The sequence below is a fragment of the Opisthorchis viverrini genome, assembly GCF_000715545.1.
Source record: "Opisthorchis viverrini unplaced genomic scaffold opera_v5_134, whole genome shotgun sequence".
Lineage (NCBI taxonomy): Eukaryota > Metazoa > Platyhelminthes > Trematoda > Opisthorchiida > Opisthorchiidae > Opisthorchis > Opisthorchis viverrini.
In genome coordinates, this window is record NW_008751778.1 from 107,451 (window position 1) to 131,238 (window position 23,788).

The following is a 23,788-nucleotide window of genomic DNA, read 5'->3' on the forward strand; positions in this document are numbered from 1 at the left end:
CGGGATAGCTCAAGTGGTTGGAGCGCGAATTTACTGACTGGAAGGTCCGTGGTTTGAACCCAACCTCGGCCTCTCGACTTACCCTGTCTAGGCTTGGGCAACCTGGAAGTATCCCAGCCCTTGTGCTTCCTTCGAGTGGCAGGGCAGCAGGAGGCCAGTTGAACTGTTTTCCGAAGTTCTCGACCCATCTTTCCAATCGACGTTTTTGCGAGTAAATTGGCGAATGAATTCGTTCAGCTGTAACACCGTTTCCGTGCCCAACCGCCAGGCCACCAAAAGGAAGCACCAGGGCTGGGTTACTGCCATGTTGCCCAAGTCTAGACAGGGGAATTCGAGAGGCAAAGTTCGGGTTCGAACCACGAACCTTTCTGTCAGTAAATCCGCGCTCTAACCACTTGGTCCTTCGGTCAGATAACTGACAATCAAATGACCCAGTGATGTTTGCTTGTGTGGTGGAAGGGGGTTGGTTAGGGACATCGGTGGACATCGAACGCACGAGTGAACAGGTTTGGCGTATCCGACGTGGATCGGACTTGGTACGTACGGACAGTGGTGAATAATTGCTCCAGCTCTGTGATGATCTCAGGCTGTTTTGATGTAGTGCTAACTTCCAAAATAACTGAAGCCATCTGACCACATGGTGCCCTCCAACGGCGGGCTGGCCATGAACTCGAATAAATCACATTACCAATAGTCACCGATGGCGCGGATCAACAACTGCCTGTCGGTTGTTTTGGGACACATTCGTGGACTCCGACCATGCGCTCGTCCGGAATCGCTTCTTCCTACATTTTACAGGGCCGCGTAAGATGTGTACCTATCAGGAAAAGCTCAACTGGAAAGCCGGCAAGCACCCAGGCCAGTCAATCATTCGATCAATTCAGTAAAGCCAATGAGTCCTCATGCACGTCACAGAAGCACGGCCGAATGTGATCTTGGGACACATTCGTCATAGAGGCACGATCGATGTTGCCGAATGTTCACCAACGCCTACCAGACAGCCTGGATCAGTGTCAGAAAGTCCCCTTTAAATAGCGTGGAGCCGTTGTAACTTTTGCTCTCGCACTCGCTTGTTCGGAATATAGCTGTTGTGTTCCCTTCTCTGAGTCTTTTTTCAGGCACTGGGCACTGGAGCAGGTTAGCATCAAATACCACAGATTGGTGAATCAGCAGATATAACAGGACGAATCTCGGCAACTGAGAGACTGGCGGATCTGGATGTTAAACGAACTTACCAGAATCGTCTTCTAGAGTCTCTTCCAAATACTCCACCATCAGATGTGAACTCATACTGGGACGAGATTGCTGCCTCTTTGCATAGTGCTGGGAATTTCACCTGTGGCACGGCACCACGGTCTCAGGAAACCATCCGATCCCCGTCAAGGATAGGGCTGGAGTGACCCTCTTGGATAAACATTTTTCTTAAGAAGAACGCCTCAACCGGCACTTTCTACAATAATTAACGTGGCCACGAGCAGCGAGGTGGCTTCGTCGTTAGAACGCGAATTTACTGACCGGAAGTCCGTGGTTCGGAACCCGATCTCTGCATCTCGACTTCCGCTGTCTAGGCTTGGACGACCTGGCAATATCCAAGCCCTCGTATCTCCTTCGTGTAGCATGGGAGATAGACACCGAAAGGGTGCCACAGCTGAATGATTTATTTTTATTTCTTACCTACCTTCGGGTAACCTGGCAGTATATCAGCCCTCGTGCTGGCATGGCGGCTAGGCGCCGAAAGAGCGCTACCGCTTGATGCTTTTCTATTTTCGGAGGTTTTCGACTGCATATGTTCTCTCAAGTCCCTTCGAGCTTCTGGACCCAATGAGCCATCATCCACATTCTTAAAAAATGTGGGGTGAAGTCCTCCGTCGGGGCTTATCGGGTCTGTTTGCTTGCATTTGGGAGGAGTCTGTCCCAGTCAACTGGGGAGAGTCGGTGATATTGCTCATTTTCAAAAAAGCCTCGTATTGAGTTTGGTAACCACAGGAGATCAGCTTGAACGATGTGGATTACGCATCATCATGTTCCACACTCGTATAAAGTTATATGATCTTCTATTTTAGCTATACCTTTCATCCTCCACATTGTACGATGGATGATGTACTCAACGCCCTGAGGAGCAGGGTGACATCCAGTATTGAACTGGTAAGTGTTCTCGTCCTACGTTTATGTTTATGTATGTATGTGTATGTGTGTACGAGACAAAAGTGACGGCAACTTTGTCCCCTCGTGGTACTTTGTTACGAAAGGCATAGCTACCGTTTGGCACCGTTTTTTAGTTGACACTGTGCTGTATTCATCGCCTCAAAGACAGTAGCGTCGAATCTGCAGTTTTGATAGGACCGTACGAGCTTTTACCACTTTCATTCTTGCTGCAACACGAACGACTTCACTTGTCCCTTTGGTCCCTTTTGGTTGTTCTCATTGAACAACTTTTGTAGGCATTTTCTTGCAGAACTAACTGTTTTTGAATGAAATCATCCTTGCTGGTAGAGCCTTCGCTGATGGCTAAAATCACAGATTCGGTACACTAGTCTTGGAAACTTCGTGGAAAATGTACCGCTTCGGCCTGAGAGGCCATGCTTTTCTATACTTTGTAGGGCTATGAAACAGCCTGCTCTCTAGCCAAACAATGAGCCTTAGTTCTTCATGAACGTGCTGTTTGAACTGGTCCACAGTCGATTCTGAGGTAGGGGCAGCCAACGGGTGATCAAGGCAATTGGAACTCAGTTTGGTACTCAGGTTCTATGGTTAACATATGTGAAGCGAGATTACTGGAAACTAGTGGGAGGCTGGCTGTCAGGGGGGTTACAATTACGATTCCGTTCACCGAATTTACCAATAAGTGTTTCAACAGTTGACTTATTTGGACGACCGTCCCAATATCCACTACCCGAATACTAAATAAATTGAGGGATTTCACTGCTTTGAAGCGACCACTGCACATTCTTCTGTTTGATTTTTATCTTTATCCGCCTGCATTCGTTCGAGTGACCGTCTTCTACTAGTTCCAATGCGTATGTACATCTAAAGCTAAAACCGAACGCGCTGGCTGCTGTGGACTTTACTGACTTTGCTAACCCATGTGTTTCTTCAGTACCCATACAGTGGACATCCGCTTAGCAATTAGTCTGTGCTTATCCGCACATCGACAGATTCCTCGAGCCGTTATTTAGTGCTGTTTGAATCCCCTAAAGGTGATTTCATCAGCCTAAACCCAATGAACTAATGCAAAAAGGCGAACAACAGGCATTCGTTCGAGTGACCGTCTTCTACTAGTTCCAATGCGTATGTACATCTAAAGCTAAAACCGAACGCGCTGGCTGCTGTGGACTTTACTGACTTTGCTAACCCATGTGTTTCTTCAGTACCCATACAGTGGACATCCGCTTAGCAATTAGTCTGTGCTTGTCCGCACATCGACAGATTCCTCGAGCCGTTATTTAGTGCTGTTTGAATCCCCTAAAGGTGATTTCATCAGCCTAAACCCAATGAACTGATGCAAAAAGGCGAACAACAGAGGTGGGGAGCGAGGTGGCCCAAGTAGTTAGAGCGCGAATTTACTGACCGGAAGGTCCGTGGTTCGAATCTGGCCTCTGCCTCTCGACTTCCCCTGTCTAGGCTTGGGCAACCTAGCAGTATCCCAGCCCTCGTGCAACCTTCGGGTGGCATGGCAGTTAGGCACCGAGAGGGTGCTACAGCTGAACGATTTGTCTGTCACGAAGAGACTGGACCTTGCCGTCGTGTGGCGGTTTGTGCACCTCGGAGACCCATTGAGCTATACTGGGGGGTGTCCGCGCGACACTCGCAGAATCTCTCATACCAGGTTGGTCAATGGTTAGAGGTCTGACGAACACAGTCTCTTGGCTCTCCAGGTTGGGGGTTGGAACATGTATGGCGACTTATTCCGTAGAAAAGGTAATGCATTTGCATTTCCCCGCCAAACACCGCTGCCTTGCGGTTAGGCTTTTGAGCCAAAGGCTCTGGTTGAGGACCCTAATCGTCCTCCAGTCTGGATGTGGGCGCCCTGGCAGTATCCCAGCCCTCGTACAACCATGACCTACACAACTAACAATACAACAGAGGTATTTATGAAGACATCACCATACCACAACGATGTTCAGGGTAGGCAAGTCTCAATGTATGTGTATTGTGGACTGACAGTCCGTATCATTCCTAAATCACACCAGTGTAGCCTCTAACATTACTGCAAGTTTATCATTTTGGAGTATCCAAAGCAGTAGGAGGGGGCATTTACAGTCGGGGAAAACGTAACAACAGTGACCCAAAGGTGGCCACTTCAGGTAACCCTCACCACTGGTTATCAGATCTTTGATCATACCCTCACAGCATCGCCGGCTTACCACGTTGAACTTTGGGGCTTATCGTTTGAAGGCTTACCATGAACCACGGACCACTGAGCCATCTGGTCATGGTGTAACATCCATAGAGATATGAGATAGGTCTGGTATATTGGTTTGCTGTTGGGTCGCTGTGTGTTTGCCACTGGCCTACCCATCCGGGATGGATTACGCAAACCCCGCTACGGTCTTAGTAGTCCACCTTTTTGCAGTCGCCAAGTCCAACATCTCTAACGGACGCCCTTGTCCCTTCACTAGCCAATGCCGGATCGTGTCGCCTCGTGTATCACGATCTAATTTGATTTTCAGAACCCGTAGTACTTAACACTCTGATAAAATGTGAATTAAGAAGACCAAGTTCTTATGTCTACCCTTCACCTTCACCGGTCCTTGTTTACTTCTCTTCGAGAAGATTCGCAGCCGGTTTTTTGTATTACGTACGTCCTCCATTACGTTTCTATTCATCTCGCCTGTTATTTCACTCCTTCCATCTTCAGCAACAGTATGCGACAGCATGTTTTTGGGCGGACAAACTATGCTGTCTTGGAAAAAGTGAGCTCATTTTGCCGAATTCTCACCCATTGTTACTCAACAGATAATCCAAAAGATGTTCTTCTATTTGCTCAAGCTCTGTACTATGGTAAACAGTACCACCGGGCAATTTCTCTACTGACCAGTCGAAAAAATATGATGGTAGTATAACCTTTTCAGACCCCGATCACTTCCAGACATATAGCAATGGTTGATCACCCGCTACCTTATCGCGCAATGTCATTATGCTTGTGCTGAATTTGAGGAGGCGCTCAATATTCTCGAGGACTCTGACAAATGTTCAGTTCATTTACTTAACTCCAGCGCGACAGCTCTGGTTACCGGTGTACCCACAAAACGCCACACCCCCAACATTGCCTCGTACAAAGCGGGAAAACCAACTCGAACGAGAAGTAGTTATTCGGATTCTTCTTCAACTGAAGAAGAACTCCTCGGTGGGTTCACATATAAAACGGTATAGCGGCCATTTTTATGACCTAACTAGCTGACCCTGAACAGCTTCAGAGTAGTATAGCGCTACTGAAGGGGAAAATCCACGAGAGTTTCGAAAACCGTACTTTGGCCATTCAGCATTATCGCGAAGCCCTTGTACTTGATGTCACTTGTTATGAAGCATTTGAGAAATTATTCCATTTCCAAGCCGTTGAACCATTAGAAGGTAAGTTCATGCCCCATAAATTAACCAGGATGCGCAACTTTAGAGGCTTGCTTGTTTGCTGATCTAGATTTTGTCGGCCAGCTTGATCCAAAGATGGCCAAATTGGTGGAGTTTTTGTACGAGGATAAGGTTAACCAGGTGAGTGGGGGCTATTCTCAATATGTTTTGACGTTCTCACCTATAGCATTCAAACATGCTGAGTACCGTGCCAGAAGAATTTGAAGAACTGAAGGAAAACGTCGATGTGGTGATAAACTGGGCTGGGCGCATGCTCAATCTTTGTCAGTTCCAGCAGTGTTATGAACTCACATCCAAGTAAAATGTGCTTTCCCATTCGCCTGTGACGTCCATTCTTACAGAGTGATACGTATCGATCCGTACAACTTGTCCTGTTTACCCATTCATATTTCTGTCCTAAAAGAACTGGACAAACCGAATGGTATGTTTGCCCCATTTCAGACTGACGAACTCTGTCATCTTTTTTCACTTCAGAGCTCTATCGGGTTGCGTACAAATTGATGAACGTCTACCCTTCGAACGCAGTATGAGCAGTTGATCGTCCCATTTTAATCACATTGTAGATTTCCTGGTTTGCCGTAGGCTGTTACTATCTTTGTACGCAGCGAAACGAACTTGCTCGACGGCATCTTTTGTAAGTCCTCATCCAACCTGATGACCCTTTAAGTACTGTACTGGCTGAGTTACTCATTGGAATTTGTTAAACTGTGCACATGTGAAAAACTTGAGTAAGCTTCGTCTTAACGAGTGAATTGTGCGGATCAACCGTTACGTGTTCTGGTCACGTTTTCCAACAAACCGCCGATCACCATCTTCATCAGAAACTGACATCTGTGTTGACACGGGTGCTTCACTGCTGTCCAGCGGCGAAGTTCGCCTGATTATAGTTAAAGCGCTAAAGTGACAAAAGAGAAAAGGGTGGCCTGCTGCAGGTATTCTTAGGTGCTCAATCAGACAGTCTCCGGAGAAACAAGTAGCAAGATCGCCAGTGATATCGATAAATCGTCACTTCTTGCAATGCATCCAGCTAATTGTTCAGGGGGGCTCGTGAAGACCCCATCCTGGAATGCGGACAGCATCAACAGCACTCAAACCCTTTGAATTCTCTTCCACACCCTTCTTCCAAGTCATACGTTATCCACTTCACAGTTTGGACCACTGAAAGAAACACGGAAAACTGCACTGGTTTCAGTGGATGATATTTCGGCATGCGTATCTCATGGCTCAGGCACCTCAGCTGATGGTGCTGGATGTTCTTCGTGAGCAATGTACCTGCTGCACAACCAGATACCTGTATTCTAATTACGTCATCATGAATCCATTGACTCCATTCAACACCGTGACACTTTTGAGAAGTCGTTGGTCAGAAACATCAGATCGCCTCTCCACCACCATATCGCAACACAACTACTGTCGTGATCCGTTGCTCACGACCCTTGAGGCTCAGTGATGTACCTTTTTGGCGCCATAATTGACGCAAATTGATAAGCGTGATTCATGCACTGACTTCACTGGACACTTATATCAGAGCAAATACAACTTCCAAATTGTAGAATTCTCCACAACCTCTAATGCTTCTCCGTGAATTGCAAGTGGTATGTTCAGAGACTGCTCGTTCAGGAGCACAACTTTGCACTTTGTAAGTGAAAGATGCATGAAGAAAGATAGCATGACTGTGGTCAGCTTGTTCAACAGAGCTTGTACTTGAGCTTCGTTCTCAAGAATGAGGATTACATCTACTTACTCCAGACCGATACAGTTCTCATCACTGACGGTTTGAACACCGTTTTTTTAGACATTCCAGCGTCCATCTCATTATTCCATTGACGATGAGGTTGGACAAAACGGAAGAGTTGGTAATGCTAGCTGCACACCAATTATCGTTTGGGAACTTTTAAAGAGGTCGCGAGACACATACGTCCGGAAATACTGGAGTATAAGGATTGGATTATGTTCGCCAACTTCTGAGGTATGCCCTATTGAGCAAGTGTGGGTAACAGCACTGACCTAACTGACTGTCAGCACCCTTGAAGTAAGAAATACCTGTGGGAACTTTTAAAGAGGTTGGGAGACATACGTCCGGAAATACTGGAGTATAAGGATTGGATTATGTTCGCCAACTTCTGAGGTATGCCCTATTGAGCAAGTGTGGGTAACAGCACTGACCTAACTGACTGTCAGCACCCTTGAAGTCAAGAAATACCAGAATTGTGGGTCGTCTGTAAATGTGGCGTTTCTCTAGCACTTGACGGAGTGCGAAGATGTGGTCGACGCAGCCACTATGCGGTTGAAATCCTGCTCGCTCGTCAAGGTTTCGCACACTCCCTTAAGACGACAAAGAGCCATTGACGCTAGAGGCCTTGTTAGGTTTGTTTCATTTCTGGGTACACGAGTCTCTTAATAGCTAGGTAAGATGTACACATTTTGGGTAGACCTGGGAAATCAGTAGAAAGTGTTAACAGAGTCCACAGTTATTCCGGAAGGAGTGGCAGGCACTGATCGACGGCACTGGCAACTAATGCCAGTTTGGTCAATCTGGGTTTGTGGCTGGTTCGTTAGTGGGCATCAAATCTGCAGTAGTCCCTCGTTCTCCGTGCTCCTTGTGTCCAACCCGATTGAGACTCACTAGCGCCAAGCCCATGTACCTGATCTTTCATGTCATCATCATCCACAACGATGTGTTGAGCTTTCAGCCTGAGCGCCACCTAGAGCGCCCTAAAAACTGTCTCTGGCAGCCCGTCGGGAACTCGAGCCAGTACAATAAACGGGGAGTGAACGAAATGTCTGACAACTTAATCGCAAAGCCAGAGGATTTCCTCTTGGATTCTGGGTCATAGTTTTCTACTTGCAGGCGCTATAAAGAAACACCGTTCTGTGTCTGAAGAGATTCTTGTAACCAGTATTCCCTCCGAAATGTGGCCAGCTTTCCAACGCAACCGAACTCAGTTTTCCCAGTCCAAATAGAGAGGAAGTGTTAGCCCGCCACAAGCAGCATTATATTTCTTGATAGTTGAAATTTGATGTGGACAACAAGCTCGATAGAGTCAGAGTGCCTTCAGATTTCAATGAAGATGACATCCCTCAAATTGCTATTGCTTAGAAACCCCACACTGTCTCGTTTTTCATATACAGAAAAGCATCACAATTGGACAAGCGCTTTGGACCAACCTGGCTTGCTTTGGGACATGCGTTCGCGGCAGACGGGGAGCATGATCAAGCCATTGCATCTTATTGCACTGCTGCACAAGTTATTCAAGGGTAGGTGATGCTGACGATTCAGTCACTGTTCTGTACACACACACGCACCCCTCATTTTTGTGTAGTGGACTTTTTACAACGTTCCTTCAGTATATTCAGAATGTGTCCCTCGCTCTCAATCACAACTACGACAGCCCCTTAAGAGACACTCCCAGTATTTCCTTGTAGTACTGTAAGGTGCGACCGCTAGTTACTTGGGGATCCGTTTCTCAATGAGGGTGACTGAAGATTGATTGGCTCTAGGCGGGTTGTGTCAGATGCACACAAAACACTCCCAGTATTTCCTTGTAGTACTGTAAAGTGCGACCGCTAGTTACATGGGGATCCGTTTCCCAGTGAGGGTGACTGAAGGTTGATTGGCTCCAGGCGGGTTTTGTCAGATGCGCACGAAACTCACCGATACTTTCGTAAAGGATACTACTCTCAAGGTTGATGAAAACTCTTAGCCCATGACCGGTTTCGCCGTTCTTGGGGCTCATCAGGTAGGCGCAGTCCCCGAGTTTCCATCAACCTTATGTCCTACTTGTTGTGGTCGCGCAGCTCTTTCGAACCAAATTTAGCGTTGTTCCTACTCTTTAGACAGATGTTAAACAACCTGTTCAACTAGTTTGGTCAATAGTAGAATGAGATTCTCTCGAGGCAGTCAACTTTGAAAGTATGAATAAAGCAAGCAAAGTAGCTCAACTCGGTTCCGTGTTCTGTGCCGAAAAGGCGCATTTCTGTGTTTTGTCAAGATATTTTCCAGTTGCAATCTGCAATCGTTTGCGATAAAAAAAGCCCATTCCACCTGTTTGTGGTGCTCTTTTGACGCACATGTGCTACGCATCCTTTAGGCAACCTGGAGAGTAGCATGACACAGATTCAGAAGAGAACATCCGACATTTCAGGGCCAGTATTTGAAGTGACAGGTTCTTCTGTCTGGAAGCTTTACTTTCATCTATTCACACTCATGTTCATTTTGTTTTGGTGATGTAACTATTCTCCCATACGTATTTTAGTGGGGCGAGATGGTTCAGTGATTAGAGCGCGAACTTATCGTTGGTCCGTGGTGAACCCGATCTCTGCTTCTCGACTTCCCCTGTCCAGGTTTGGGCAACCTGGAAGTACCCCAGCCCTCGTGCAACCTTCGTGTGGCATGGCAGCTAGGCACCGAAAGAGTGCCACAACTGAACGATTGTTATTTAGTATTTTTTACGTAGTTTAGTATCCATATCGTAAGTAGGTACTTATGTCACATTGAGACCCTAACTGGCCGACAGTTGAACCTGAAACGCTTAGGATGGCGGTTGTGTATGATTTTATTTGCTTTGAAAATCAAGCTTTGTTCTGATTGCCGCTCTCTTGTAGTCGGTGCACTGTGTCTTTTACTCTAATAATTCATGATAGCGGTGAACCTAACCTCATTGCCGTCCCCCGACACTAGTATTCGTCGCTAAGGATCACTAGCTGTTACGAATGTTTCCCACGTTTTTCTCTGCATGTCCGTCCATATGTATGAAAGGTTTTAATATCTTGACTAGAATCCGGTCAGTCGACCGTGAGTCACCGCACCGTTCCGTCAAACGTTTCTGTTGACAGGAGAATTCTTCGACTTTTGAAGAAACGTTTTTGAGTGACCACTGTCTCAACAGTAATCGGACACTTCTTTATCAGCGTTGTTGTCATGGGCAGCGAAAGTCACGCACAAACCACGCGTGTGCATGCATCTCATGGAGTCTGATACCGGCTATTTTGTGACACTAATTGGTGCACAGTTCTGCTTTCTCACCCTACCAGAATTCGAAGGAATACTGTGATCGGTGTTGTCAGCCTTTGAGTTTACTCATGCCTTTAACCGCAAACCTTATGTGATATTTGCTCACATTTCATTTTATCACACCCTCCCCCATCTCACCAGGTCACACATCCCAATCATGTATATTGGAATTGAGTATAGCGCAAGCAATAACCGAAACCTTGCAGAGCGGTTTGTGCGGCAGGCCTATCGATTGAACTCCAGCGACCCGTTTATCCATCACGAGCTGGGTACACTGGCATTCCAAGCTCAAAAGTAAGCGCTTGTTCGACTAATCCAAATACGTACGTGGATTTATCCACTCACTTACAAATGAAGACAGTGTTAACAGGTACACATGACTCCCTTCATCCGAATATGATTTCACAAGTACCATTTCATCCTTCAATTGGAGTGTGGTATCCAAGCTATGACTCTCTCGGCCGAATATGGACCTCCCCATTAAAGGGACCACTTTGCCCCGACCTCTAGAAGTCTACCACTGGATCGGTGGGCAAAAGATCGGATCCCCCCAAACGTCGTCTCCACTACTAGTCAACAGGTGCTCCTTTCAGAAATCAGGAAATACGAACGCTGTTTGGGATGGCGACCCATCTCCGTTCGACCGTGTCTAATGGTTACCTCCAGTGCACTCCTATAACTTTCTAACGAGCTTGGCTATTCAACCTTACGCATTTAATACAGAACATTATGAGGCTTACCCCGGAATAATGGTTGGTCTAGTTCTTCTGATCAGTGGTAAGAGTGCTTCAGAGTAGTATGATTTCAATTGGAAACCGCAGTTATGAAAAGTGAAAGTCGTTAAGATTTATAGAATAGCATCATGCGATGCTTCTCCATTAGGGTAAGGCTATTCGTCACCATCATCATCAGCTGTAGGAACCGCGTACTTGTCGGACAGTGATTGTAGCTGCCACAATTCCGTCCATCGATGATTTGGGGAAGTAGGGTAGGTAGCTGCGAATCTGAGGCGGGAGCTGATAAATTCGTGCGTAAATACAGCACTGTCAATGGACTGTCATTTGGGGGAATTGGGAAGGGAGCTATGCAGTGAAGGCAACAGCGCTTGGATGCACGAGCGTCATTGGGGGCGCGATTGGGCCATCTCTGACAATGTCTCCCAACCTTTGATGTGGCCCGTCTCGGGATCTCCGTACAGGAAGACGGCAATTACCGGCGCAACTGAGTTTTCTGGTAATGGCTTTCACACTTCGCTACCAATTCATGATCTCCCCTGGTTCGTTTCCACCCTTCGTGTGTTTCTTCAAAAAGAACTCTCCTAGGAATTCCGTCGACTGGTTATTAAGGATTACCGGTGGAAGAGTATCGTCTGAAAGACGAAGCCACGGAACTCTTCATGTGACGTTTCTTGAAATTACGTCTGCTGATCATGTGCGTCTCAGTTGGCCCGCCTTGGAATTACACTGACAAATGTCGGTGGAACGCCGGAATGTCTTCTTTGCCCCGTCCATTCCGCGTAAGTTCCTGCTGCATTATGCTCCGGCTTGTGCTCTTAGATTGGTTATGAACTGGTTTCTCTCCAAGTCGATAATACCGACACTCTAGGTGTGGACAATTCATCCAGTTTGGAACCCCGACTGTACATTTTATAGGTGTACATGACTCATCAGGAAATCTTATTCTCCTGGGTTATGTTCGACTGCAGAGTGTCTAACAATTGATCACTTTACCAACATTAGCTTCTTATGGGAAGTATGTCTGTCTTAACCGTAGGGCTTGCAGTCTGACAGCTGAGTTTGGCAATTTGGTTGCAAACGTTTCATCATCAGGCGAGATGTATTCACCGGTACTTTACCAGTGAAATGGCGTGGTTGTTGCGTGTGCATGGATTGTTACAGGGTCTGCTCACTCAGGTCAACTTGGACTAACCATTGATCGTTCTGGTGAGCATCGCTATTGGCCTTTTGGTTGACCTGTCTTCTGGTTGGGTCGATGTCCTGATAACCTCCGATCCTCCCGCCGTGAACCTTTGTTCGTTTGCCTCCACAATGTGCTCCGTTTTTTTGTTGATATGATGATTGAGGTTGAGTCAGCTTCTCCTCACTCCTAGCGGTTCGTAGACAGGGTCGATTTTAATAAGCCGGTTGATTGAATCTTTTGTGGAGCTTTTATGAATTCCTCCTCTCGTCTTGTACTTTTGCGTGCTACGATCTTCACGCTTCCGAGAGTAAACTTGTGTTGTCCCTTCTGTTTTTTTGCGTATGCAAACAAGGAAGTGGTTCGTGCCTTTTAGTAGCTGCATTGTGTCCCTTTACCCATGTAGAAAGTTTTCTAGCAGCTAATACCACGGAAATATTCGCACAGCATCTGTTTCAATCAACCGGCTTTCACGGAAAAAAACGGCATTTAGCTTCTCTGTTGTGAGCGTCCTCATCGTCAGATAAGGAGAAAACAGTAAAACCAAAAACGTAACGGTTGTTTTATAGAATGAAATAATTTATACAAGAGTCATTTAGTCGTCACAAAACCAGGAATTTGGTTGATTTTCCCGAATGCCTCCCCCCTCGGAAGAAATTACTTCAGCCAGGTTTCTTGAGAAATCCCTAATGGGGATCACCCCACCTTTATTGATAGGACACAACCTATAGGGCTGAAGAATTTTCATCAGTGCTGTAAGCAATGTCGTGTCAAGAAAAATTTTAGCTGTGTGGTTGCTTTCGCTTGGGAGCTAGCTTGCCTTACAGAGCTCTGATGGAAGATTCATTTCCCCGGTGCAATGTGCCTTCGTATCTCTAGCTGCTACCTTAGTAGCAGCTGAACAATTCATTCCTGTTATCGTTTTGTACTTTTTTATTTTCAAGACAGCATTCATTTCCCAAACACTCTGCTGCTGTTTTAAAGCTGTCCAAATCGGTTTGCTTCACACAGCCTGTGCGTCGCTACTGTTGCTCGTCGGTCTTACTGCCTTAGTTTGACGCACCCAGATATTCTTTGGAGCTCGAGATGACAGTGGTTATGGTGTGAACTTACTGACCGGTAGGTCCTTGGTTCTAACCCGCCCTCTGCATCTCGACCTCTCCTGTCCGGGCTTGGGCAACCTGGCAGTCTCTCAGCCCTCGTGCTTCCTGCCAGTTAGGGGACAGTTTTTCGTAGAGTTGAATTCAACCATAAACGCCGAAACGGTGTCCATCACTTCGCTGGTTATTGATTGGTAAGCTCCTTAAGAGTAGATATTCAGGTGGTGTCTTGGTCCTCCTGATCTTCTTTTGACAAGTCGTTGCTCGAAGATCCAGTCGACACGTCAAGTGTATCTGCGCTAGCTGGAATGAAGTGCAGTTTCTACACACTGTTGATCAAGCGGTCGTACTTTGAAAATGCGGCCGTGCCTCAGAGTACGAACCAGTTGTTCTTAGTTTTCTCGGCCTAGCCTGAGTTTCTTTTGCAAGATAAGTCCAAATATTCCACCGAAAACCTGGTGGCATAATTCACCAAAACAGTTTTGTCGATATTCTTATGACCATAATTGCTTTGATTTTCCGTTTGTTCAGCTATTCCGAAGCTATTCATCACTTTTGTCGGGCCTATGATCGCGCATGTGAACTTGCTGGTCAAGTCCCGTCCTCCTACTGGGAACCTTTGGTCAACAATATGGCGCACACATATCGAAAGCTAGGGTAGGTCTGTTCACTGTGTGTATACTGTATGTTTGTTTACCCTACGTCCCAGCGGTTTTCACATAGTTTCGCTTTTGCTGAAAGCCACTCTGGGCTCCCGAAAAGTTCAGCCTCATGAGACCTTTCTCCCCTATTCAGTAGGTAGGCTCATTCGGTGATGTTGAGTTATCTCAAGTACGTCACTTGTTCCGGTCAGCTGTCTGCTCGGACACCTCTAATACTCACGGATAGTTATGCCATTTGCCCGTACCATTGAGTTTTTGGTGTCGTATGGTTTCATCGCAACACTGTACACTTGATGTCGCTTGATGTGAGCCGAATTCTAGGTCAAATCGTTCCCTCATCTGTCTCTTTCGGCTGGTGTTTTCTACTGTCCGAAACTTCAAACTTCCGATTACAACTAAAAGGTAATGTGGCCGCCTTCACTCTTTGCTTTTTATCTCCACTTGATTCGTTACTAACTGTCAGAGCTTCAGAGCGGGGAATTTCCCCCGCTACTGCCCGATTCGTTTGCTTTTTTCATCCGAGCTTAGTGTATGCTGGCAACCGCCGAAGGGTTTCGGGAATTTTACAGCCATATTGCTTTTACCTAAACCTTATGAGCTATGACACAGAATTCGAAATATCATCGACGGGCTCTCCTCATTGCGCATTAGCAATTCTTTGAGGGAGGGGTGCGTGGACAAACGCTCACAATTTGTCTAACCACGTCTCATGCATTGGTCTTTTTTCGACAGCGTCTATGATCGTGCGATGGGTATGCATCAGATAGCGCTTCGTCTGGTTCCTGACTCTCCGACAACACTGGCTGGAATCGCATTGGTCTACGCCATGACCGGTCAAATGACCGAGGCTGTGGACTATTTGCATCGATCGTTGCGCGTTCAACCTGCGGGAACCGGTCCAAGCGTGTTTGCCGCGACAATGTTGAGCTGGTGTATTGACTTGCTGACGAGCAAGTCTGGTAATGGTAAACACAACCCCAAACCCGGTAAAGGTAGGTTTTCTTTCTCCAATGCAACCTGTTCTCGTTAACATCGAATCGGTTGTCCTATATTTAGCGGGATTACACTTGAGAGGAATTTGAATTCAAGTTGTCAGCCAAAAGTTATGTGCCATAGGCACGTTGGTTCCAGCTGGTACTGACTACGCGATTGGTCCACTTCTGCCAGTGTCATTAGCCATTGGTGAGTTGAGTCCTGGTATCCTCATCCAGGAAAGCGACTGTTTACTGGTTATTGTCTACTTCGTACTTCGTTGCCAGGTCCATCTCTCGGTCGCTTCCACTCAGCACAGGGCTGAGCTCTGCGAGGCAGAGGGTCTTCTGACATGCGATGTGCATGTCTCGACCAACGTGACCTATTAAGTGTGAGTAATTCGTCTATCACGAGAGAGTTTCTTTCTAAAACTATCAACATTACTAATTCGATGTTCCCACCAGACCCGACCAGTGCTTTGGAGACAATGATGGCCAAACACTGACATCTTTCGTAAGTCCTCTGTGCGTAAAGGCAACGTTTCTGAGTGTAGGTTGCAACACCGCAATGTAAACTCTACCATTGACAGACGAACTGACGTCACGTCGACGCCACAGGTATCGAAGGTTAGCAAAAACTGCACTAAACTCGGGTTGGACGCCTCCTTGCGGGAAGCTACTTCATCTAGTAATACACTCAACTCCAAAACTCGGGTACAGTTGGAACTCCGATAGTGCGATGGGCTCAGTTTGACAGAACTCCTTGTTTCCTCAGGCAAAATGTGAACCCGTGGAGTACATGATACCAAACCCTTTTATTATCGTATGGAAAACATTTTACGACCCCTAGAAGCCGAATATCCTGAGACCGGATGTTTTTGGAAAGTTATTCAGGCAAGTAGACGGGGGAAAACCTGTATACTGTTACTTTCAACTCAGTAACTATTGTTAGTTCGCAACCATTAAATCCGCCGCAGCGCTCCTATCATAACAGTGTCGCATCATTTTGTGCTTGCTTTCCTACGTTCAGTACGGTCGACTGAACACAAGCGAGAGAGAGAGATCGCGGTGGCCACAATCGGCACAAACCTGAGCACTGTCTGCAGGACTGTTTTCTGGATGTCCTCTGAAGTCTTAAGCCGTACAAGGAAGTATGAGAGAGTACCATTCCGGCTTGCGTCTGTCAGCAGCTGTGGTGACAACCACTTGAGCAGAACAGAACATGATCTACGTCAAAGGATTGGTGAACATTTTCCAGTTTCAGTAGGGCAGGGAGTCGGTCCACAGCTCAGCACTTTGCCTGCTGATTCAGACCGGCCATTATCCACCGTGTTATGTGGCACGTAATCAGCCTGCTTGGTCCTTGGTAGAGCGTAGTCGATCATACAGTTAGAGCCTGGTCTGTTTTCAGAAAATTTCGGTTACCAAGGTTCACGTGAATGAATGAATCTTCATTCTGTTTTTAAGCTTCAATTTGCCCCAGACAGCTTCCCGATACCGGCGTCTCGGTTGTTCAAGGTCATGGATCCATTTTCGTGGTGTTGGACATGCATGTATCGGCTGAACGGTCGAAGTTACAACAGAAACATCTTTTCATGTTTCGAATTCCCCATAATTTGCGTTTTGGCGCTTCAGGGCCCATCATATTCTCCCGTAGAAGACATTTATAGCTAAGTAATTAGGTAGTTTGCTGGAGGAATATCCGAACACCGATTACCTTAGACATGCTGTTCGATGGAACCGTAATCATTGTTTCAATCTGGAGATCTTTCAGTCGCCATCCATCCTTACTTACATCTAATTTACAAAACCATTTAATCTAGTAGTCACTCCTAACCCAGTTGGCTTTGATGTTTTTCTCCACCTTTTCGAAAGCTGTAGTTTTATATCTCTATGCCTTGCAGATATACCAGACTCGCCTCCACAGAAGCATCTTCCTCCGGCCGGGGCTGGAAGTGTTCCGGGGTCGGAGAAGATTCGTTTCAAAAAGCGGTCACCTGATGTTTCCGCCACTTCCAAATCCTCCGCGAACGCACTCCGGCTTGATGTGATTTATCACTCGGTTCCGACCGAGACACCTAGTCGTTCGCTTGACACCAGTGATGAGGACGTGACAATGGAACTGGGCTGAGTGTAACATTCAGTCCATCCCCCTATGACTATTCTGTATTTATGTGAAACGTGATTGCATCTATTCGATAAAACTTTGACTTTTTAGCGGCTTTCTATCTCAACTGGAACGTGTCCTTTAAGAAAAATTCTCAGAATCGTTGACGTTTTGATAGCATTTGCCTAATACAGCTGTCTTGCCGTGTTTAGTTGGGAACTACAGGGGGAAATCGAGAGTCGTTCTTTGCGAGAGTGTGTTTACTTAAGTTGGAGGAACTTGACAGTTTGCTATCAAGAGGCTTCTGTGAATTTTTGAAGTACACACAAACCGTATACGTTCCAAAACGGTTGCGTTTTGTTGAAGCTTCGTTATCCGTGGAAGTGAATCTCGGCGCAGAAAGCTCTGACTTGGCTTTGCCCCACCAATCAAAACTCGCCAATTTCTGAGTGACGTCGTTTTCACACGGTCTTTCGCTTAGCGATTTGAATGATGTTAAACCTAGGCTTGAGCTTTCACCACAGGTTAATTTTGGGTAGCCGTGAGAGGAGGTACTTGCCAGCGTTGACTGCGTATGATCGGATATGTGGGCTAACTAAATAATTTGGATTACCAAACGAAACACACTACTCATAAGGTCGCTTTTAATCCACGGCCAGTTTCGCTCTTCCTGAGGAATAGGTGAGCACAGTCCCCGAGTTTCCGTCAACCTTACGTTCCGCTTGAAACTAGATCGTACGTACAATGAACCACCAAAGGCGGCATGTCGTGGACTGTCGAAGAGTTTGCAACGACTCTATTGGTAGTGTGTTCCGTCTAGACCGTGATCTCAGAAATCATGTCGACTAAGATATGAGGTGGGTTTGTGCCGCACACTCAGTTAAAGCAGAACATCAGCTGGATCTTCCGTGGAAATTAGACTGGTGCGCAGCTGAATAACTGGTTCGTCATCGTGCCTTGTGGAATCAGACCAGCAGTTCGTTCCAGAGACCCCAAAGGGGTGAGTATTCAAGTGATTTTATATCTCATTGTCTTCCCCAAGCTGACTCTTCGTAGCTGAATCAACTTTCGGTTTCCAGGTTTTATCTCTTCTCACCCTCGTGTAATTATGGATGGGGGAGGACAGTGCATGGCAGTAACCAAACTCGCAATGTCATTACAGTTTGTCTGAAAATCAACACAAACGAAACCGCAGGAAGGCTTGAAGTCCGTGTCCACATTATTTTACTTTCAGTAGTTCTCCACATGTGGCTCCGTACGGCAGTGTAGCATCGATGTTGAACACTGATGTCATGCTGTCGATGATGACGACATGTAGCTTCCTTGGTAGTCCCTATCATCAGGACTGGATGTTTAATGTGCGCTTTTCATGAATGGGATGTGATAACCCGGATAATGGTTCAGGGACAACAGGTCAATATCGAATAAGATCTGTCAGTCTCAGCGGGAAGTTTATGTTAAATAAACCTGACTACTCATAAGTAGGCTGAGATTTTAGTGAGATTGAATTCCGGCCTCACGAAAGTCGTGTACTCGTTCCTGAAATCGGTTCACCGCATGACAAATACTACGAGCTGCGCCCTGCGGCCTGATCGTTTGAAGTGGCGGGTAACATGTACCATACTCACTATTGTGTCAAATGATGTCGGTGTCGGACAGAATTTTGTGACATTATCTAGATATGTTATTTATTTAATCTGTTCGCCGAAATTATGCTGAGATCATATCACCACGGGTGAATTCTGCTTTCAAACCACTCGTTGGGCTGTATATCCTAACGCTATTATTAACTTTCTCAAGTTTACATTTTTATCTAAGTTCAAACGTTCAGCTGCCGCACCCTTTCGGTGCTCAACTGCCATGCCACCTGAAGGTCGCACGAAGGCTGGGATACTGCCAGGTTGCCCAAGCCTAGACAGAAGTCGAGGGGTAAAGGTCGGGTTCGAACCACGGACCTTCCGGTCAGCGAATTCGCGCTCCAACCACTTGAACCATTTTGCCCATTCTAAGTTCAAACGATAACAAGACACCAAGTAATATTGTCCCCTAACAATCGGCATGGACGGCAGTACACTAATGATAATTACTGATGCGTTACTTCTATAGGAGCATGAAGAAAGAACCCCCAGTACAGAGAAAGCGGGGGATCTTCCTGCAAGATGTCCAGTCCTACGAACGGAATTCATGTGAATACAGTCATTCATTTCTAACGCGCTTTCCGGTTTTAGCTGCCATATCACTCGCAGGAAGCACGAGACCTGGAATACTATAAGGTTTCCCAGATCACTAAGTTCGTGGCCTAACCACTAAGTCATCTCGAGACCAAGATGAGCACATCTGAACGTTCTGTTTGGGTAAGACACCATCAGCGATCTCACCTCACCAAAAAGGAACCAAGCTCACAGCCACAATATCTAACTGAACAGTTGGCGGCAAATCCGTCAGTGGAATCGATTGCATGCCTTCCCCGTTTTGGTTTCGAGCTGCGTGCAAGAAAAATCACTTGAATCCCGTTCGGGAATGTCCGAAGGTATTCATACCCTGAGCGTTACAGTAGCCGCCTGGGCCAAGTTCAACAAAATTGAATTGAGACTACTGTCATTAGTTGTTTTTTAAACACCGATCAGCCAAAGAGAGCTCGTGCCTTGATGGTGTATGCATTGAATGCTTCAATCACAATGAAACTATCAAGACCTGTGAATCGGATTTCGCTCTGAAATTTTAAAGGTATATGAGGGGATGGGGGAAATCTTGAAGTCAGATTTACACTTTGACGTTTGAAGGAACTCGCCGAAACAAGTGACCAATTCTGAGTTTTCACCTAGAGCAGTTTTGTACGGACGTGTGATCTGATCTACCGCTCATTCTTCAACTGTGATTTCTCTGTGCATATCCGCGGTCCGTTTGAGCATGGTCTCAACGTTAAGGCCGATGAAAAAATGAACAAAAGGTGAGAGTGAAGGCAGTCTTGACGACCATTGGGAAGACGACTTTTTGGTAGTTTAGTGGATACGTTGATGTCTGGCCAAGTTTATGTAAAGGAACCAGTCCACGGGGTTGAAGTTCAATTCAAGGTAAATCACGATGAGGCGAGATGACTCAAGTGGTTAGAGCGCGAATTAACTGACCGGAAGGTTCGTGATTCGAATCTGACCTCTGCCTCTCAACTTCCCCTGTCTAGGCTTGGGCAGCCTGACAGTATCCCAGCCCTCGTGCTTGTTTCGGGTAGCATGCAAACTAGGCATCGGAAAGGTGTCACGGCTAAGGGATTTTCTTTAAACCACGATTTTCGGTCGGTGGTATTAAAGGTCATGCTCAAGCACTTGAAGTAATCCGAAGATGTGGCTAAAGTATTCGCTACTTATTCGATAGCCTGCCCGATGACCTTGGACAGGCATTTTACATGGTAAGGTTAGATTCCCGAATGTTATTGTAGCCGTTTTACAGCTGGGGTTGAGCTTTATTCTCTAACTGGGGCAGGCGTTGCAGTTAATCCCCTACTGGCTGATTTTTACGTGGTGAAACTTGAGAACGAAGCGCTGATGGAAGATGTATCACAATTCGCCGGTAGACATATTGACGATATGTTTTGTTGTGTTCATGAACTGCAGCTGGGAGTCCTAAGTCGATTCCGATTCGAACGTACTGTTGACAAGAATGACCGATGGTTGTATTTAAGGAAGCCACTTGATAATTTTACCCCTCTGAAACAGAAAAGAGCCCTGGTGAGCTGTTTAGCTTCAACAGTTCGATGAATGTATTTGGGTGGCAGGCTGGAACGCCCTGGACACCCTGAAAAAGTCATCCTGATCGGCTCATCTCCAGTAATATTCTGAAAAGAACCGAGACCGTGGTAACTGAAACAAATGAATTAAAACAACTCTTTCTGACGCTTCCTTTCAAGGACGACTCGGTAGCCGAGGTGTTGACCGGAGTTCTCTGAGCAACTGTATGATCTATGTTCAACGCGGCTAACTTCGGTGCTGGAAAATAAAGACAGTCTGCCAGTGCCGACCTCTTAGATAGCTGTTTATGGATTCAAGCGCGTGTGTGTTGCAACTGATATAGGCGCGACCTTTTATTCTAAGCAACCTAGAGAACATTACCGAAAGTGACCCTTTATGGAAGGTAGTGGTAAATCCATAGTTCCATTCTACCCCCCCGGTCGGTTAACTCGTGGCACTTAGTTGGTCCGTACACTGCTTAACAAAACGTGCCACAAGGCTGCTTGTAAGCTGTCGGCTTAGGCTAATGCCATCCAATGTTTCACACGTGAACTGCGTGCACCGACAAGATTAGCTCGATTCCTATAACTGAACCGATCCAGCTTCATCGTGTCGCCTGATGATACACACCAACTACCCCATACATTTGGCTACTTTGGTCAACATTCAATAACTGTAATTAATACACTTTTGGTTACATGTATGATTCCGTATACTATAGGTATAATGAATTTCCCTGTTTTTTTTCCGGGACGTATTCATGTTCCCAAATCAGTATGAGGTCGGAATTCAGAGTTCCAGCACTGTCACTGAACATCACCGATGTTAGAACATTTGGCCCAGATGTTAGAACATGTGGCCCAGAGCAGCAGGACATACGTGTATTTCGTCCACTAAGAGTAAATCTGATTTGGTCGGGTGAAAGACATACATACAGGAGCGGACGGCCAACTAAAATGTTGTGTAGATGGAAGTGTTCTTTTTGTTTACTATATTTTAACCATACTATCTGGTCACCTCAATAAAAAGTGGTTCCTAGTGTCCTCTTTTGTGCATGAGATGAAATATCTTCGACCAATGCACACTGAACAGCTTCCCCTTTCTCCAGGGTCTCCGGATTTCTCTGTCCGAACGTGGGTTATGCTCCCACTGGTGTCTAAAAGTACAGCTGCATTATGTTGCATCTAGCATAAAAAGCGAACACAATGAATTATAAAGTCTATTGGTTGGGGGCCCAGCATATGGAGGATTTCGTATTGTACGGACGGCGGTGTTTCCCTCAACTATTTAGAGTCGACGTCTACTCCGGGGATTCAGCTTTGAAGGATTTGCACAGAACGCCCTAATATTTTTTTTTTCAGGCCATGGGTCAGAAATTTTCTCTGACTGAACGTTTTCTGGAGAGATTTGCCGAAATTTTACGGTCATCGACGACCGTGCCCTGAATCGATGCGAGTGTTCCACAAGTATCGACTGTTGGGAAATGAGCCTCACCTTCGGTGGGTGTCAACAGTGAGCTCCGAGTGACCTAGACGCTTTTCAATAAAGGAATAAAAATTGGCGCAACAGTACCTTCATTACAGCCGTGCTACTAGGAAACAGTGGACTTTTAGTACAGAGATGCAAAAGGCTTCAAGGACTACTAATACGTCTGGTTTTCAGGCCAAAATAATCATCAAACTGCCTCCCGAATGCGTGCAGATACCCTAGCTTTGCACTGAGCTTATGACGACCACGAAAATGTGTAGACTTTCCCTTTTGGGCAGGAAGGGTGTCTTTCACTAAATGGGAACTACACTTGGTTGTTAAATAGGCAGAAATGGGCTTTTTGAGAACCGGATGTACTCAAGCTGGAATCTGCTAGCGATATTAACGAACGAAACCAGCGAACGAAAAACCAAATTAGTTTGCAAATGAGTGTATTTCGCTAATTTCTTGCAGTTTGGTTTCAAGTGGAACATAAGGTTGACGGAAACTTGGGGACTGCGCCTACCTGATAAGCCTGAAGAAGGGCTAAACCGGTCGTGGGCTGTCGAAGAGTTTTCAGCAACCTTATGAGTAGTGTATTACGTCTATACACGTATCGTGGTATGTCGAATATCGTACCAACGGAAACATGAGACGGCCTGGACACATTACAAACGAGAGATTTAGCTGGATTCCAGGTGAGTTTCTCGCAAAACCAAATTTGTTTGCAAATGAGTGTATTTCGCTAATTACATCTTCTTATAAACGGACAAGCAAGTAAAAAGCTCTTAGTGATGAGAGAGGGCAGGCAGTAAACTGTCACGGGCCTGATCTCTGCCATGACATGTGGATGATGTACGGTTGCCAGAATCTTACGTAGCAGGTTAAAGATTGCCACAGTGGTACGAAAAGATTCAGGTTTTTAGGACGGATGAGTGTTGTTTGTATGCTTTTGGCAAGTCTTTGTACTCAGCCTACTCGCATCTCGAAACAGTCCACGCACGATACGGACTGAGATCGAAAAAAAAACCAAGGACTGTGACCCGTTCCAAATGCCGATGTGGACTCTACTGTACTCAGAGTTCTCAACACTCAAGGCGCAAGTTCCGTCCAGTTATCAACCGAGGCTCATTTCTGGAATTTCGTTTTTCATTCGCATGCAACAACAACAACTGGATGTTTTGATTTGTACCGACTTGGCTGATTGTCAGACTTCAGGGATCTGACTGTTACAGA

General features: G+C 46.1%; 1 protein-coding gene across 1 annotated transcript; it reads left to right on the top strand.

The window, feature by feature from the left end:
* Nucleotides 1-1,848: 1,848 nt before the first annotated feature.
* On the top strand, nt 1,849-19,382 carry T265_06070 (hypothetical protein; the record flags this gene model as incomplete). The annotated part of the gene is made up of 17 exons (XM_009171248.1): nt 1,849-1,964; nt 2,064-2,145; nt 4,859-4,913; nt 4,957-5,054; nt 5,098-5,367; nt 5,418-5,571; nt 5,615-5,709; nt 5,756-5,886; nt 5,931-6,010; nt 6,064-6,113; nt 6,153-6,223; nt 8,722-8,847; nt 10,745-10,897; nt 14,152-14,277; nt 15,015-15,274; nt 17,158-17,363; nt 19,179-19,382. 17 exons carry the CDS (start codon nt 1,849-1,851, stop codon nt 19,380-19,382), a joined length of 2,277 nt encoding a protein of 758 aa, XP_009169512.1.
* Between the last annotated feature and the right edge of the window lie 4,406 nt (nt 19,383-23,788).